This window comes from Vespula pensylvanica, chromosome 6 (assembly GCF_014466175.1).
Source record: "Vespula pensylvanica isolate Volc-1 chromosome 6, ASM1446617v1, whole genome shotgun sequence".
Classification (NCBI taxonomy): Eukaryota; Metazoa; Arthropoda; class Insecta; order Hymenoptera; family Vespidae; genus Vespula; species Vespula pensylvanica.
Window position 1 is genome coordinate 265,793 of NC_057690.1, and position 17,042 is coordinate 282,834.

Sequence of the window (17,042 nt, forward strand, 5' to 3'; positions counted from 1 at the left end):
CAAATTTATCGAGCGTCACCGACGCATCGTATATGCACTGTGTATAACCAAACTACGTATCGAAGTGATAAAGAAGATGAGCGAATTAATTTCAAAGATTTTAATGAGTCGAGGACGAAAATAGTAAGAATACGACGGCGTTAAAAGAATGGGCGAACGTGTTTGAATGATTTTCGATTGATACATATGTATATCGAATCGACTCGTTTACCGTTCCTTGCACGTCTCTAATAACTTTCTCTCTCTTTCTCTCCGTGTCATCTAGCACGATTCACGCCTGCGCTTGACAATGCACGCTTCTAATAGGCCGATTAACACGAATGCAATCACTAAATTATAAGGGAGATTTTGAAAAATTCTCTATAAATGCTGACTATCCAAAACGAATAGGACAAAATGAAAAGAATGTTCTTTTTGGATTTTCTTAGATTTTTTTTTCTAAAGAAAACGAGAGAAAATATAAAAAAGAAAAAAGAAAATGAAATAAATTTGAGGAAGTAATATTTGACAGATCGTCATCTGGGCTCTCTCTCTCTCTCTCTCCCTTCCTTCTCAATCTTTCTCCCTCTCTCTTCCTCTCTCTCTCTCTCTCTCTCTCTCTCTCTCTCTCTCTCTCTCTCACTCCCTCTCTCTCTCTCTTTGAAGAGACAGAGAGCGCGCAATGGCGTAGCCAGTATATATTTTCTTCTATCAGCTGATGGACTTGATGCACCTTTCGCTTATCAAAACAGACAAAAGTCGTGCGTTAGTATATCCCAATGTGCCAGAATGATACCGCGTCGTGTCATATAATATAACACATAGCATATTCGTAATAATATGTTAACGTTTAGACTTACACGACCGTCCAAGTTTTGATTTTTTCCGGAGTGACAACGTCGACTCCATTATTCCCTCGTCATTGAATTGTATTCTCACTTGGCAAGGGTAAGCTTGGACGAAATTACGTTAGACGTACGTTCGTTCTTTATCATCGGAGATTCCTTTGTTTTTTACGATATCTCCTTCAAAAATATTATTTTTTACGTTGCGATCGAGGAAGTTCCATTTTTCTTCTTTCGTTAAATCGTTAAAATAGACAGTCTAACAGTTGCTTCCCTTACCGTATAACTATCATTACGTCGATCGGTAAAAAAAGAATAAATTTAGGACTCTATTAGCTTCAAATGCTGCAACCTACATTGTATAGCATTTGCTTATGCATTTAATATTCTTTCTTAAGCGACACTTACAGACAACACTACGTCTTTATCGGTACGATATACTTTAATTTGGAAGGCTATTTTTAAAGATAACTTCTCAATGCGCATACAGGTAGAATACATGCATTCTCGTATAATTTTCTTGGAGAACTGTATCTTAATTATTATGCATGACGACAGTAAATTCTTTCATATTATTCGATCAGTCTTTTATAATTAATAGTCGATAGATGATCGTAACTTTTGTACTTGTTCTCTTTTAGACTTGCATAAGTTTATCGCTTTATGGAAATATACTTTATACATATTTTATAGCCTTTTGTAAGGTATATATTGTAATAAATGATTAATAAATAACATAATCTTTGTTAAACAGAAGATTCATTGTTTTATCAAGATGGGAAGCGCCGTTAGTAGTGGACAAAACAATGACGAATTGGTAGATAATTTAATGAAATCTGGTTATATAAGAACAAAGAAAGTTGAACAGGTATTCAGAGCAGTCGATCGTGCCGACTACTTCCTAACGTCACATCGGGAAAGCGCATACAAGGACCTTGCTTGGAAGCATGGAAATATCCATTTATCGGCTCCATGCGTGTATAGCTTGGTGATAGAAGGTCTTTCTTTGGAGCCTGGATTGAGTTTCTTGAATCTTGGATCGGGAACTGGATATCTTAGTACAATGGCGGGATTAATACTGAGTAAGAAAATAACTATATCGACGAATTGCTATTGAACGTTCATTGTATCTTTGTATTTTCCTTAGATCAACATGGGACAAATCACGGTATAGAATTACACGAGGATTGCTTGAAATACGCTTATGAGCGTTTAGAAGAATTTAAACAAAAATCTTTAGCCTTGGATGAATTTGACTTCTGCGAGCCATCGTTTGTACAAGGTAGTATACAAATATAACTGATTCTGATCAAATAAATAATGCGTATTAAATATATATAACGCCTAGAACTATTCCATGTTCAATAGGAAACTGTCTAAGCATCGTACCTGGCAGACAATACGATAGGGTGTATTGTGGTGCAGCTTGCCCGGAAAGTCACGAGGCACTAATCAAACAGTACGTCAGAGTTGGAGGAATTCTAGTGATGCCTTTCAAAGATCATCTACTCAGAATTCAAAGAGTCGACGAAAATACTTGGACGCATCATACGATGTTACCTGTATCTTTTGCTCCGTTAATTGTGCCTACGTCCGAAGAACAAAATATATTTCATTTGCGTAAGTAAATCGATCGCGTGTGATAGATGTAAAAAGAAAGAAAAAAAGAGAGAAAAATGACAAATAACACTAAAAGTAATATCTTTTAGCGGAATGCGATCCATTATCTTTACAAGAATTATGTCGTGATAAAATCCGACATAGACTGAGAGAAAACGTTTGGCGACAACATACAGAATTGGAGACCAGGAAACCTATACTGCCGAGACAACAAAGATCTAGCCTACCTCAACGTACCTTGAAACGTTTTGTAATACCCATTTTCGAAGAATCGGACGAAGCTCTTTTCGACGAAGATGAGGAATTTGCAGGAAGAGCTCGTTTGTTGCTCAACGTAGATACTCATCCTGGAGAAGCTATTACAACGACTTTACAGTTGGTAAGAGCTGTTATACAGCCGCATCAAGGTGAAAATAGGCAACATTGGCAAGAAGCAAATGACGACGACAGCGATGGACAATATATCGTCGCTTCCGTTGATCTGCATCACGACAATGGCGAAGAAAGGAAAGAAACCGATAGCGAGGCGTTACTTACTGAAGCAGGAAGAGCCAATACCAGTGAAAATAATTTCGATTCGGGCTGCGACCAATCGGAAGATCAAATGCAAAATCAATCCTGTCAAACTACAGAACAGCGTTCGTCCTTATCAGAAGCATATACAAATATGAGCGAAAGCGATAGCGAACCAGAGCAAGAGACGTCTTTTACCCAACGTAAGAAAATAGCGAAGCGCGAAAAAACTGATAGCGGTATCATTGAAGATGCTAATCTGACTAACGACGACGGTAGTTCTAGTTCAAATACGAGCCAATCAGATTCTAAGAATACCGACGATTTAAATTCCATGGAGGTCGATTTATCTGATATCACGATCAATAAGTCCATGAAGAATATGTATAAGTCTTATCCCGATCCTGCGGAAAACATTCCAAACGAGAATGTAATATTTGGACATTACGTAGACGGCAATGCTTTTTCGACGTATATGAAAGAAAAGATACATCAGTTACCATTGCCTTTCTCATTGAAGTTGTACATAAACTATAATCGGCATCTGTAATATATACATAGGAAAGTGATTAGACTTAATCATTACTCTTTAATTTAAATATTCTAATAAATACATAACTTCTTACATTAGGCAGTACTCCATCGTTTCTTACAGCTGCTCTCCAGCTACAGCTGAACTTCGTACGTTACTAAAAATCTTTGAAAGATAGATTTACGAAGTGTTACAAGTGATACTTGGCGGCCAAAATGTTCTTTTATTTAAAGTATGTCAATTTTTATTTTCATTTTCTATCTTTCTGTTTTGTTTTCAACATCGTCGAAAAACAAAAGAAGGGAAAAAGTTGTTAGATATAAATCTTGTACGGTGAATTATTCTCGAAATTTCTATGTCATTGTAAATTTTCTCAAAGATACCCTACATTTTTCATTATTAATATCGTAGAGAAGAAGACGACGATCTGCAATTGAGAAAGCAGCGATCAAGGAGGGATTGCATGGTCATTGATACTGCTCTACTGACCGAACATGATTAAAGTGGCAAAACTGACTGCCTTATCGTATGAGCGTGTATGCGTCTATTTACATGCATGTACATATCTCTGTACCAGATTATAAAGCCCGTTTCATGCGAGATTCTTCGGCAAAAGAAAAATCAAGTCCTATACAAATTTCCGAAGGGTTGTGATAAACGTTGAATTGACGAATGCGTAAGGACTTTTTTTTAATCGGCGTAGATTAAACGAGTGACATCGTACGGCATGCTACTTAGGATAAGAAATACACGGAAATGTACAAAATGCAAAATATAGTGGGCGATACATATTTATCGAACTTCCCGACGATATGAGTGTTGAAATCGAAATAGCATCTATCAATTAATTTACGCAAAATGAAAAATTCATAATCGATGATCAAGATAATACGTTTTTAGTTCAAAGACTATCATAGAGTTTCTAATTACACAAATAAATACTATTTAGTAATAGCTTGGTCTCATTTATTTACCTCTAAACCGTATTATCCGTAAAATCTATTTATTGGTCGTGTATATTTTCTAATAGAAGTTAGTTAATTAAAAATAGATGTAATGTCGATTGAGCAATAAATTTCGAGAAATACCTACTACATGTATTCACAATACGGGCTCGAATTGGAATGCTCGTGTTTCAGCAAAATTCGCGACTCAACTCGGTCGAGATATATATAGTGGTGGAAAGAGGGATGCTTGGTCGGGGGTCGAAGAAGAGCTTGCGCACGGAAAGCTCAGAGATACGGAAGGGACTAACGCCCAGCTACCCTGTAAATTGTGGCTTCTCGTTCGTGGCTCGTATCAAACGCATCTCCGACCTCTAAATTCGTTTTCAGCTTGGTCATTATCTCTGAAAGCTCATTGTTTTCTTTAGAGTCTTTTGACACGTCATCGACGATCATTTTCCTTTGCTTCGAGACGAGTTATATTCCTACACTTTCATGTTCTTTTACGTAGGACTTTTTGAAAGGGGGAGAAGAAAGAATCAGTATCGTTGTCGATAGAGCTCGTCTCTCTCTTGTAAGTGCAAAACGAAATGTGAATCCAATGGCGAGAAAACTCGAAATACGTTCGCATTTGAAAGTGTAAAGTGGAAAACGTTGTATACGAGAAAGTGTATCTAGCGATATTTACACTCCATGGTAACGCTCAATTATTACCTATATGTGTGATTTAATAAAACGTATGGATGGACTCGTTTTAATAAGAGAAAAATAAATAAAATGCTATATATATATATATATATATAACTTTGATACTTTTACATTAGAATTTCTTTCTTTCAGGGCGAAATCCGTTATTGTTCGATATTTGTCATTGCAAAAGAGGCAAGGAAAATTTGACTAAGAAACACACTGAAATTGATCAAGAAGATGAAATCATACCTCATCCTTTTCTTTTATCTCTGTTCATCGACTATAATCGGAGCGTCAACTGCAAACGTAGATTGCAATTATCATCTGACCGCTCCAAAAGGAATCATAGAGACACCAAATTTTCCTAAAGCCTTTCCAGTTCCGATAACGTGTCGATGGGTGATCGATGTTTCTGACATAACTTCGACGAATAGTTCGATAGTCGTTTATATGACGCAGCTTTATGTTTATAAAGGTCTCAAACTGACCGAGTACGCGTATTACGAGTCAGAGACGACGAATTATGGCGCGAGTTTGGTGCAAGAAATAACGGAGGGCAATGTTTTCGTGCATCGTTGGTTCAGAACTTTTCGCCCATTTCTCGTCTTAGAATTCGAGCTTGATCGACTCGAAGGAAATCATGTGCGTGTCTTGGACGATCTTCTGGACGTATATGGTTTCAACGTTACATACCAAATGACCGAGGAAGAACCAAATCCAAATGCTTGTTCCGTTAGCGAATGTTCTTTCACTGGAAATTGTCTTTTATCTGCAGATTATACGTACGTTCGCTTAATCATTTTCAATATTTTTCAAAATAAACTAAAACATTTTAAATGTGTATTTCATTATCGTTGTTTCTTTCATCACAGAACTTTTACATGCGAATGCTTTTCTGGCTTTAATGGAGAAAAATGTGACGAAGGACCGCTCTGTTTTGACGAGCAACAAAACTCTATTTGTCAAAATGGTGGCAACTGCAAGTATGCATAAAAAAGATATATATATATGTATACGTATATAAAAATGCATATTATGTATATTAAAAAACTTGTACATACGTTATAGACATCTCGGAGCGAAAGCAGTACGCTGCGATTGTCCTTCTGGCTACGTTGGACGAAATTGTGAAATTCAACTTCTGGAAACTATGAATACAGGTAAACTAATATTTTTCTTTAAACATGTTCCCCATGGATAGATACATCTAACTTCAATGATACGATTTATTTGTAGAATGCGGGGGTGAACATTGCATATTACAATGTCCTTATCACGAAGAGGAGCAACGACCGTGTGCTTGCAAAAATGGAACGAAAATATACAACAGTAAGCATCGAAAGATTTAATATTTTTTTCAATAAGATATAATAAAGATATTAAAGATATCTGTACACACTTTTGTTACATATATTCTCAGATCGATCGAGATACGAATGCAGAATAAAACTATCAAATATTACCTCTCTTCGCACAGGATCGATAGCTCAACATGGAAGTTTGGAATCTTTTCTTGCAAAACAGGTAAGTTTAAAATTAAACGTACTCTTACGCAATTACTTACGAGTTACTTAATGAATTGCCATATGCAAACTTCGTGATAACCATTATTTTCCTTCCGCGTCTTTTCCGGCAATTCGTATCGGTATAAAAGTTTAAGATATTTTTTCAAATTATTTGTAAGGCCGTGCCTTCCAGGATCGCCAAGAAATATTCGTGTCCCTTTTTTGGCTTCATTCAACAGCCACGGAATTAAAGTTTCGACTAATTCTTCTTCGTAAAGTAGATCCCCGATAAAAATAACGTCGTACTTCTCTTTAAGTGGTTCGTTCAATAAATTTTTCCACGATACTCGAACGTCCACGCCGTTTAATGTAGCATTCATGAGCGTGGCTATACAGGCAACTAAAAAGAAAAAAAGAAAAAAAAAAACAAAGAAAAGTCAGTCGATCTATTCATTCACGCGTATAAAAATTACCTTTATTCGTCTCTGTTCTTAATTTTGAAATATTCTATATAGAAAAAAAATGATGTAATCTATGTTATTACGTAAATAAAATTCAGACTGTAAGAGACAGAAAAGGTAGTTATTTCGAGTTTGGTATGTATAGAGATTCGCAATACCGAGAATGGACCACCTGACTTTCACTGACGCACGGAGACTCCGTCTTCTTGCCTCTCGTTAAATGAGGAAAGCCCAATAACGTGGCGCGCAACAGCTCGATAGCAAGAATCTTTCGAACGTAGACGAAATCTTAAAACGGAAATCTCTCATAGAATTTAGAGAAAATTATTTTTCGTCTCGGAACGAGAAGACGTTCATAAAGAAAGTAAATTCTTATGAAACAGAGTTTCTCTCTCTCTCTCTCTCTCTCTCTCTCTCTCTCTCTCTCTCTCTCTCTCTCTCTCTCTCTCTCTCTCTCTTTCATCCACTCGAATAAAAGAGAACGAGTTGATGAAATTCCGAAGAATCATGTAAGACGGGTTCGGTTGAGAACAACTCGCGTTAGAATTCGTTCCATCTTTTTTTAGAAACGGTTATAAGGAAAAAACGAGACTTTTATCGCTTATAAACAAGATACATACATATAGCCACGTTGATTGCGAATCGTTCCTTGAGGAATTCGTTATTATCTGCGTCTATGCCTGATCGAAGACGTCAGTTTGACAGCGGCACGCTCATTCATGTCAAATGCATGCAATTTGTGTACGTACCTAATACGTATATAAATATAGTAGATATATGGAAAAGATATACATTACATCGCATTTAACAGAGAATGTATTTAACACTTTCATTTGCTGACGTCGATCGGATATTTAATAAGTATTTTCATCGAGCCACTCACAGACTCTTCTACCATTGTCTCGAATTGATGCAAAATTTCTTAATAATTTAAATATCCGCTTTCTTCTCTTACACGTAAATGCGTAACGCGTAACGAGATAACGTTTCGCATTAAATGCCTGATACATTACTCAATCGAAAACATTTTAGATCGTTTCGGTCCACTCTGCCAAATGTATTTGAACGTAGACGAGAATTCTTGGATAACGTTTCTCGGTTAATTCTTCGCTCTCTTTCTCTCTCTCTCTCTCTCTCTCTCTCTCTCTCTCTCCTTCTTTTTGCCTCATTACCACGAAATTTTCACGCGATGCGCGAATAAAGCGGATATGGCAAATATCAAGCGAATTTCTCATATATGTATTTATAGACATATTGAAAAGACAACTTTACAAACCTTTATCAATGTCATTTGCCACAACATTATGAATACCAAGGAGTTTCGTTGCTATAGCCGTAGCACCGCAACCACTTCCAAGATCCAAAACGTTAATGTCCTTGGAACGTACAAATATATTTCTTTGTTCTTGGAGTATGAACTTAACCAGGCCCTGTCCACCCGGCCAGTATATAGACCAAAATGGATTTGTCAAAGTTCGTTTTTCCACTCGGTCGAATTCCTTTTTTACTCTATCGAATGGATCGTGATAGAGAGAACATCTCGGCGTTAAAAGAAAAAGTTTTAAGTCAGGTGTCATGTGATCATTAGTGATCTCCGTATACTTTATAATAGTGTCTACGATTTTAGCTCGTTCAGCGATATCTCGATCGACAATTTCCCAGTTTCTATTCCTAATGGTTTCGATTAGAAGACTCGCTGGTAAATTTCTCGACATCGACCGTTTAATCAAAGTACACGAAGTCATTACGCCTCTTCCCATCTTTCGGACCCTGAAAAATTAATTTATTGTGACAAGAATCGTTTAAAAAGAAACGGATAAAATCGTTCGGTTTTGTAATAGAACGGAGTGAAATAAAATTGGCCTTGTTTCATGCATCGTTACTCCGTCTTGCTTTCATGCGGTTGATGAGCTCTAGACGCGTTGGGATTCCCGCCAGTTCTAAAAATGTTCCTGCATAACTGAGCTTTGTATATGTAGGTGTGCGCGTAAAATTAAAGTAGAACGAAAGCAGCGGTCGTATGTAAAATCCTCGCGGCTCGTCCTTACGAGTCCGTTAGGAAATAAAAAATACGTAGTAGACTTTAGATTCGCAGAGATTATCGAAAATTTATCGGAGCTTATCTCGCGTAGAACATACCGCGCCTACCATGGTAACTACCGATAATATTCCACGCGTTCGGGGAGGGACTAAAACTGTACGTTTTCAACGCGTATAAGTATCACAATCTATATAGGTTTCATATGTATGCATTGAGAGACTAAGCAAGGGAAAAAGAATGACGAAACGAGCAAGTTTTCATCATCTTTCTCGATATTTATCTTTGCACACATATGCTATCCGCGATAGACGTCGATGATAATGGGTGTGTTGTTATCGATTACACGCATACTCGTACAAAATGCTCAACAACGTCAATTTAACTGCGTAGCGTGTTATACGCGTACTTGTGTATCTATATACAGAATTAATATATTGACTGGAGACGATCGATGATCGTCGTCGAACACGATGTCCGTACGACGAAACTTGGCTTCCGATAGGCAAATTTTGTTCTTCCAACTTTTGAGATCGATAGAAACGCGGGATATGACGATTACGTAGAAAGCTAAAAAGATCCTCTCTTTTTTTTCGAGCAGAAGCGAGATTGAAATATGACTCTTGTCAAAGAGTAAATAACACGGGTAATAATAAGTTAAAGAGTTTCCGACGAAGTCCAGATTGGAAATTTTCTCTTCCTCTTTCCTCCGTCGAATCGATTAAGAGGAAAAACGTTTGTTACACATGTATATTTCATCCGTTCCTCTTTCTGTTGGGATTTATCGATAAACCGTTGCGCCGTCGTGTATGTACAAAGGGGCACGGCTTATCTGGAATATCCGTGGAAACATTACGCGGTTCTCCACCTTAACGAAGGAAAATGAAAGTGGGGAGTAGACGATTTATAAAGCGCGAGAGGCGATTACACAACGGTCATTCTTTACGCGAAAAGAAGCACGAGAGGGCGTACACGATTGAACTCTCTCTTTCTCTGACGTGTACGCTTGTGCGAGTGCGATAAAAAAGCGAAAGATTGCACAACGTTGCGTTTACCACGCGACGAGAGGACATCAAAGTATTTGAAACGTTCGAGCGTGTACGAGTACCAGGAAGGAAAAAAGTAGAATAGGAACGAGTCGACGGGCAAAATTCCAAGCAAGGAAGTGAAGTGTTCAAACAAAGAAGTTACGAATCGTTAAAGGACGGAATCGGCTATGATCGACGTGGAAAAACTTACCGACATGAGCTGTCAAGGACTACAATCTTTTTCGTCGAGCACGATGGCGGAAAGGTAATTATGCAAATTCACGCGGTTCCCGTGATAGCGCGCAAAAAAATTCAAATATCTAAAGGATATATTAGCTCGAATTCTTCTCGGCATTTGTTTCGTTAAATCTCCTAAGTTCGTTTTCCGTTTCTTTCGTGACGGATTAAATGGACGAAATCGGAGAAAATTTTAAATTGGTATTATCAAGGAAAAAAAAACCGTGTTTCAGCGCAAAGCCAACGTGGAACACGAAGTCTCGAAATTACAAATGTTCACGCGGAAGCAACATAACCTGTGGCATGCTACCGACTCTACGTGCCCTTGCATCTCGAGAATGCAACGATCAAGGTAGCATCTGTATGGTACCGCTCGACGTCGAGATGGATGCTGCCAGTCATCTTCAAATGATTTTACTCGAGGCTTATTGCCGTGAAATTGGAATAAGAGTATCGAGAGTACCGTTACGTACGCTGCAAAACTTACTGGGTCCGGGACATTCGGATCTCTCCTGCGTTCTCATCGACGAACCTTACTTCGTGGATCCACCGGAATGACGAAGAGGAACAATTCAGTTTCTCTTCGGATACGATATTGAAAATTGAACATTGACAATACGTCGAAAAACGCGTAAATGCGTACCCACGTGCGCTTGAATCAGCGCGGGAGGAACAACCATCGAACTATACGACGATGTTTTTTCGCATTGATTCGCGCCTTCGGATTGGTCGATCCTTCTACGCAGAAAACACACGACCTACATCTTTCCAGCGAATCGCTTCGTCATCTTCTTACGTGACTTCGCTCTATAATGTAACAAAAGTCTATGGATTATCGATATAGCTATATTTTTTCTATTGCGTGGTACGATTCATATTGATCTGTACGATCGATCGTTATAAAGAAATAAAGATATAAGAAAGTTGCGATTGGAGTTGACACGGACTATCTCGTATTTCTTCAATTTCCAACTTTCCTTACCTTTCGATACTGCGAACAAATTTCATTCGTTTCATTCATTGCGTTTATTCCTTCGCAGCTGACCAAGTATTTGAAGAATTCAAATATATCTTCCATGGAGGACTTAAAGATCCTAAGCGTGACGTGAGTAGGTATATTAAAGCAAAAAAGTCTTAAGTAACGAAATATAGTATGTCACGATTGACGTTCGCGATATTTTCAAATATTTTCAAATCGTTTAAGTTTTCTTCGCGCCAATCGCGTATTAATACATTTCCCGCCATATTACGTTTGACTGACCAATGGCATAGCGTCGCGCTCGCGCCGCTGGTACGTTCCCAGCGGCAAATCGTAAATTCGCTTCTTAATGCAGGCCAACGTCGGAGATAACTTTTCAATTTTTTGGCAATTCGGACGATGGCGACAAAATTCGAGAATCGCTAAATCGTCTGGTCCAACGACGCCGTCTCAGCGAGATAGCTCTCGAATCTACGCACTTTACGTTTCAACAAAAGCCCGCGCTCAGATTGCAGGTATGAAAAGTTGTGAAATGACTAACGAGTAACGAATGACTCGAGGATCGTACGACGATCAATCTCGATTGATTTTCCTAGATTTTACGTTTGGATCGATCGAACGAGCACGAGGTTCATCTAGGCGATGAAATTAGTCTTCATTGCGTCGCCCAGGGAAGTTATGGTATTCGTTTCATCTGGTACAAAGATAATATGCTGGTAAACGTGAGCAAAGCAAACAGGTAATAACTTCGTAATAAGATCGTAAACTCGTCGTTTCGTTCTACCCTTTAACGGGTTGTTTATCGATTTATTTATTATCATGTTCCATTCAGAGGAATTCGATACGAAGATCTCCCTAACGACGGATTGGATATGCACGCGTCGATATTAAAAATCGATAAGGCGACCATATTGGACGCCGGCCAATATACGTGCCAAGCTATCGATCGGGGCGTACAACAATGTAAAAGTCTTTACGTACAAGTGAAAAATGAACCGGATGTCAAAATTACCCCGATGAGTACTACCGTAGAAAAGGTAAAAATCCCTTCGAGAATCCGATTAAAAAGAAACTTTTTTTACATTCTTTCATTTCATTCCAATGTTTTCTTTGCGATCATCGTTGACGAGTAACGTAGAGAATATACACACACACACACACGTATATATATATATATATTGCAGGGTAGCAATATACAACTTACGTGCACGACGCCCAATATGCATAGCACAGGTATAGGATTTGGTTGGACGAAGAATCGAGCGTTACTTAAGTTGGAACCAGGGAGTGAAATTTGGGAGGATCTTTATCCAGACGGTAGCATATTAAAGATTACAAATGTACAGGTAAAAATGCCCCTTTGAAGTAATAAAACGCTTCGTTTTCAGCTTTCTATTGACAATGAAATAATTTTAGAAATCGGCGATATACACGTGCAACGTGGCACACCGATCGATGTCCGTGCGAGTAGAATTAACGAATCGAACTTTGGTACCAACGTGCTCTAAAGAAAAATCTTGGGCCCTTCAATGGCCTGACACAGCACCTGGCTCGGAAGCTTTGCTCGAATGTCCACGACGTTTCGTCGGTCCTAAAGTATCGAGACTTTGTTCGATGAAGGATGCGACCACTCCAGAGTGGTTGATGCCAGATTTTTCCAATTGTCTCTACGAGCCATTGCTTCGTCCTTACGATAGAGTCAGTCTACTGATATCAATGATCAAATTCTCTTACATTCGTGACAATTCGTTTTCCTTTAATTTGTCCCTTTCGCTGTTCGTAGTTTCGAAGCTTGACACTGGGCTATCAAAACACAACAGGCTCGGAAACGATCCTTGCTTTTTGGAACGTATTACGATCACGCGAATTGTCGCTCTATCCGAACGAAGCTGATCGTATCTTAAGCATACTCGTTGAAATCGAACGTTACCAACGTACCATCGATCCATCCGATTTGCATCGCTCTGCCGAAGCTCTGACGCGTATCGTGAATCGCATATTGAACGAGAAAAATTCCATTTTAAGTCCGCAAGTAAAAACTTCAACGATTACTATTATTACTATTATTATTATACCTATGTACCATGTTTAGTTATATGGCGATCTGTCTGTAAAATTCATTTTTTAGAGATTATGGATATTACTGCAAATAGCCGAAAAGAATCTAATGCACTGGTCGAAGAAGTTGAATCAAGGCTGCGTTCATTTGTCTCTGTCGTCAATGGTCGTCGATATTCAACCCTTGCAATCTCAAAACAGTGACAGCATCATGCACTCCCTTCAAATCCCAACAAACGATTACATGTATTTCTCAAACACGTATCTTTTCCAAAAGAAGCGTTTGGAACAACTGTATTGACGCGATACATCTATCTGTTTTTACAGTTATCCCGATTGGTACAACGACAATATTGCTATACGTCTATGGAAGAAAAGATTCAGAGATGGCAAAAGCAATAGTACGTACAAAGGAATCGTAATTGTTTATAAGAACGTTTCTAGCTTCCTTCCAAACGTATACGTCAAAGAGCTTGAGTAAGTATGAACGATGGAACAAAACGTAGTCGTTCGTTAATCATTACGATCATTAATCATTCAATGAAAATTTCTTTTGAATTTTAGCGACGGTACAGACCTAGAGTATTGGATTAATTCGCATGCGATTACTGTAACCGTGCCTTCCTTCAAATCTGACAAACACAATAAAATTTTGGTCGATCTGCAGATGAAACAATTACGGAATCATTCTGGCTCTTGGAACGTTTCCTGCGGCCTTATGGATTACTCAGGCTCTTGGAATCTTAATGGTTGCACAGCAAACACATTTCCAGGGGATGGTATGACTTATTGTTCGTGTCCTAATACCGGTACCGTCGCTCTTTTCTTAACTGCTAGGGCCGTAAGGGTAATTATCTTTAGAAAGTTATAAAATATTTCAGGTAGATACTTGACTTGTTTTCGAGCAAGCCGAACCATTGTTTGCACCAAGAATTCCTTTCTTTCAGGTGGTATTAGCAAAGAAGGAACAAACAACTTTTATCGTGACACTTGGCTGTGGAAGTTGTCTGGTTCAATGCTCGTTATCGTTGTTAATTCTTGGCGTATATTGGTGGAAAAATCGGAGTTGGTTAAATTTTTTGAAAGTACAGTGCTGCGGTGCCCTGATCGGCGCAATGGCTCTCTTCATTTATGCTATACGCGGTAACCTCTCTGATGTATGGAAAAACAAATGTATCTTAATGTCCGACGTTTGCCCTAATGTACTTATCTCTGCTTACCTGACCACTTTGCATTATATTTTTTCTATAGAGAAACTACTCTCTCGTTGCAATAGGATTAGAAGCATTTCTTCTCGTTGGCATGTCGACTCCTATATCCGAGGCTCTCATAATATATTCTCAACTTGTTCATATACGATCGAATCAACATTTTCAACCAACGGTCATCGCTGTTATTACAGGTAAACGACATATTTTAAATCTATATATGAAAGGGACTTTTGAACCACAAGCTTTATAGGGGTACCGATTTTGGCTGTAATGGCCACCGAGCTTACTCACAAAAGTACCGGTTGGAGACACGAATCTTGGTGGTTGATTTATGGGAGTGGAGTATATAATATATTTGTAACATGTGCGACCGTGATGTTTTTCGTATTTATGATACTCTATATGGGGGTCCTTCATAAAGCTCACGCGCTCATTGAGGAAAATGTTATGAAGAAAGAAACGATAGAGTCCAGGTAAGAACCTTGATGGACGTTTACAATAAAAGTGAAAGTTCGAATAAAATTCTAGGTACAAAGCTTTTTCTTTTATACCAATGGGAAAGAGCAAAAGAAAGGAAAAATAAACACCATTCTTTTCTTTTTTTTTCTTATAGAACGCGATTATTGCATCGTGCCGCTGTTATTATATGCGGCATTATTGCCACGGAAGCGTCTTCAATTTTCTACATTAATTCAAGCTCGATAATTTATCATTACGTCTTCGCATCGCTATCTTCCGTTCTAGTAAGTATCTCAATTTTAGACATCGTATTACACTCGTAGAAATTTCAAATTATGGCATCGATATAAAGACAATGAAATACGATACTTAATTTACATACAGGGTTTCTTCATAATAATAGCATACGTTGTTAGCAACGAGATCAATTTACTTAGACCAGTATTGCGGAAACTTAAATGGAGATTGGAAACGAGCAACGAACGAATTTCAGAGCCGATTAAAGGTATTAAATGCTTTACGTCGATATATCTGACGAATGAATGAGTGAGTGAATGAACGAGTGAAAGAATAAATATATGAACGAATGACAGACACGTCGTTTTATGCTTAGTATGTTCAAAAATCGAGGCAGAAATGCAAAACGATGCCATACCACCACCTCCATCGTCCATCTTGGCCGAACCCTACATAGAAACTCGAGGAATAGCAGCTGGTAGCATAGACATGCGAGAATTTACTACCGAGACTTCTTCTTATTCGAAATCTTCGACTTCCGTTGCTGGCAGGTACTTGCCTGAGATTCGAATCGATCGACCGGACGACATCAATCTCGAAAACTATAATACTAGTCCGCGAAAGTATCAGGAAGCATTCGATACCGCTTTTGCTAAGCGAACTTCTCAATGTCTCGCCGAGTCTTACGGTGTTACAGATCGTAACGCTTTTCGAGATTTTGCTATTCATCAAAACGTTCCGTCGGAGTGCTCGGGCAAACTTCTTTGCAGCGCTGACATAGAATCGCGTTTAAGTGCAATGCCAGACGTAACGTTGGCGGTGAAAACGGATGTAGAACATATGACGGGCGTCGAATTGAAAGCGAGAGAACACGTAAACGTTATTCCCGATATTGCTAATACAACCGAACGTAAACAGCCCGATGGCGAGGAAAAAATGCCTGAAATTCGAATCACAAGTTGCGAGACTACCACTTCCGGCATGCTGGATCGTATCTCGCATGATCTCGATTATCTTTTAAATCGCACGCATACCAAAGAAGAAGTATAGACTTTTCAGGATTTCGTTTAAATAAACATTCCCGTAAATTTTCTTATCATCTCGCGTTATGATAGCGCGCTATTACTTCCGACTTATCGGAGGTTCATTATATATTTGAAATCGAGCACGTTCATTTTTCTAAAATTCGTGTGCCGATTGTTCTGACGATACTTTGGACGATGAACCGATAATGCTTGCCGCTTTAAATTTAATTTTTCCTAGCGTTCTTATGCGTAGTAATTAGACTAAGTATACATTTGATTTCTACAGAAGCATAAGTCGTAGTGAAACTCCATACGACGTTGTTGCACAATGTATAATGATTTTATTTCTGAAAGTAAAGACGTCGTGAAATTTGTATTATAAAAATAAAAAGGAAAAAAAGCGCGCTTAAGGTCATACTCGAGATCAGAGTAGCCTTTCATCGTGATACTCCATCCATACACCAGTTTTCTATAAGTAACGCGATAATTCTCTTTAACTGTAAAGATCTAAGAATAAATCTTTATAGCACAATTGTTCGCTCAAAGTGATTACAAATCGCCCATCCATGATAATGTTTGATGAAATATATACGTACATTACTTTAGTCAGACATATTTTAAAAAAAGATAAACAGAAACAGAAACAGTAAAAAGTAAAAGTACTATGTAAATGTAAGTTAA

At 38.3% G+C, this 17,042-nt stretch overlaps 4 protein-coding genes and 1 long non-coding RNA gene across 13 annotated transcripts; 3 read left to right on the forward strand and 2 right to left on the reverse strand.

The window, feature by feature from the left end:
• Positions 1–664: 664 nt before the first annotated feature.
• On the forward strand, positions 665–4,443 carry LOC122630232 (protein-L-isoaspartate O-methyltransferase domain-containing protein 1-like). 4 transcript variants are annotated; one of them, XM_043814523.1, is made up of 5 exons: positions 665–744; positions 1,579–1,906; positions 1,972–2,106; positions 2,193–2,444; positions 2,534–4,443. In XM_043814523.1, the coding sequence occupies exons 2-5, from the start codon at positions 1,600–1,602 to the stop codon at positions 3,505–3,507; spliced, it is 1,668 nt and encodes a 555-aa protein (XP_043670458.1). In that variant the 5' UTR covers positions 665–744; positions 1,579–1,599; the 3' UTR covers positions 3,508–4,443. The 4 variants fall into 4 exon arrangements, with proteins under 4 accessions (XP_043670458.1, XP_043670456.1, XP_043670457.1 ...); XM_043814521.1 differs by having other exon boundaries at positions 669–1,254; XM_043814522.1 differs by having other exon boundaries at positions 669–954.
• Positions 4,163–5,510, reverse strand: LOC122630236. Its single transcript, XR_006327436.1, has 2 exons — positions 5,373–5,510; positions 4,163–4,946 (listed from the first exon to the last, which is right to left on the reverse strand). It is a non-coding gene; the product is annotated as an uncharacterized LOC122630236 (long non-coding RNA).
• On the forward strand, positions 4,933–16,893 carry LOC122630230. The gene is made up of 22 exons (XM_043814516.1): positions 4,933–5,129; positions 5,274–5,905; positions 5,996–6,106; positions 6,192–6,283; positions 6,360–6,452; positions 6,544–6,647; positions 11,433–11,497; positions 11,727–11,886; positions 11,968–12,110; positions 12,204–12,408; positions 12,556–12,717; positions 12,788–13,069; positions 13,155–13,403; positions 13,500–13,675; positions 13,757–13,906; positions 13,994–14,276; positions 14,377–14,586; positions 14,681–14,831; positions 14,891–15,113; positions 15,254–15,383; positions 15,484–15,604; positions 15,713–16,893. The coding sequence occupies exons 2-22, from the start codon at positions 5,361–5,363 to the stop codon at positions 16,384–16,386; spliced, it is 4,329 nt and encodes a 1,442-aa protein (XP_043670451.1). The 5' UTR covers positions 4,933–5,129; positions 5,274–5,360; the 3' UTR covers positions 16,387–16,893.
• LOC122630233 (electron transfer flavoprotein beta subunit lysine methyltransferase-like) lies at positions 5,942–11,011 on the reverse strand. 6 transcript variants are annotated; one of them, XM_043814525.1, is made up of 5 exons: positions 10,880–11,011; positions 8,366–8,859; positions 6,688–7,028; positions 6,185–6,271; positions 5,942–6,100 (listed from the first exon to the last, which is right to left on the reverse strand). In XM_043814525.1, exons 1-3 carry the CDS (start codon positions 10,891–10,893, stop codon positions 6,691–6,693), a joined length of 846 nt encoding a protein of 281 aa, XP_043670460.1. In that variant the 5' UTR covers positions 10,894–11,011; the 3' UTR covers positions 5,942–6,100; positions 6,185–6,271; positions 6,688–6,690. The 6 variants fall into 6 exon arrangements, with proteins under 6 accessions (XP_043670460.1, XP_043670461.1, XP_043670459.1 ...); XM_043814526.1 differs by having other exon boundaries at positions 6,185–6,422; XM_043814524.1 differs by having other exon boundaries at positions 6,185–7,028.
• Positions 9,734–11,338, forward strand: LOC122630235. Its single transcript, XM_043814530.1, has 2 exons — positions 9,734–10,420; positions 10,626–11,338. The coding sequence occupies exons 1-2, from the start codon at positions 10,344–10,346 to the stop codon at positions 10,948–10,950; spliced, it is 402 nt and encodes a 133-aa protein (XP_043670465.1). The 5' UTR covers positions 9,734–10,343; the 3' UTR covers positions 10,951–11,338.
• Positions 16,894–17,042: the final 149 nt, after the last annotated feature.

What these genes read in the sequence shown, in the direction of transcription:
- LOC122630232 (XM_043814523.1), top strand. Translation starts at nt 1,600, where the DNA reads ATGGGAAGCGCCGTTAGTAGTGGACAAAACAATGACGAATTGGTAGAT. An exon ending in CGAGCCATCGTTTGTACAAG is followed by an intron (nt 2,107 to 2,192) that starts GTAGTATACAAA and finishes CATGTTCAATAG; the next exon opens with GAAACTGTCTAAGCATCGTA. An exon ending in ACAAAATATATTTCATTTGC is followed by an intron (nt 2,445 to 2,533) that starts GTAAGTAAATCG and finishes AATATCTTTTAG; the next exon opens with CGGAATGCGATCCATTATCT.
- LOC122630235 (XM_043814530.1), top strand. Translation starts at nt 10,344, where the DNA reads ATGATCGACGTGGAAAAACTTACCGACATGAGCTGTCAAGGACTACAA. An exon ending in TCGAGCACGATGGCGGAAAG is followed by an intron (nt 10,421 to 10,625) that starts GTAATTATGCAA and finishes ACCGTGTTTCAG; the next exon opens with CGCAAAGCCAACGTGGAACA.
- LOC122630230 (XM_043814516.1), top strand. Translation starts at nt 5,361, where the DNA reads ATGAAATCATACCTCATCCTTTTCTTTTATCTCTGTTCATCGACTATA. An exon ending in ATTCCATTTTAAGTCCGCAA is followed by an intron (nt 13,404 to 13,499) that starts GTAAAAACTTCA and finishes TTCATTTTTTAG; the next exon opens with AGATTATGGATATTACTGCA. An exon ending in ATCCCAACAAACGATTACAT is followed by an intron (nt 13,676 to 13,756) that starts GTATTTCTCAAA and finishes CTGTTTTTACAG; the next exon opens with TTATCCCGATTGGTACAACG.
- LOC122630233 (XM_043814525.1), bottom strand. An exon ending in GGCAAATGACATTGATAAAG is followed by an intron (nt 7,029 to 8,365) that starts GTTTGTAAAGTT and finishes TTTTCTTTTTAG; the next exon opens with TTGCCTGTATAGCCACGCTC.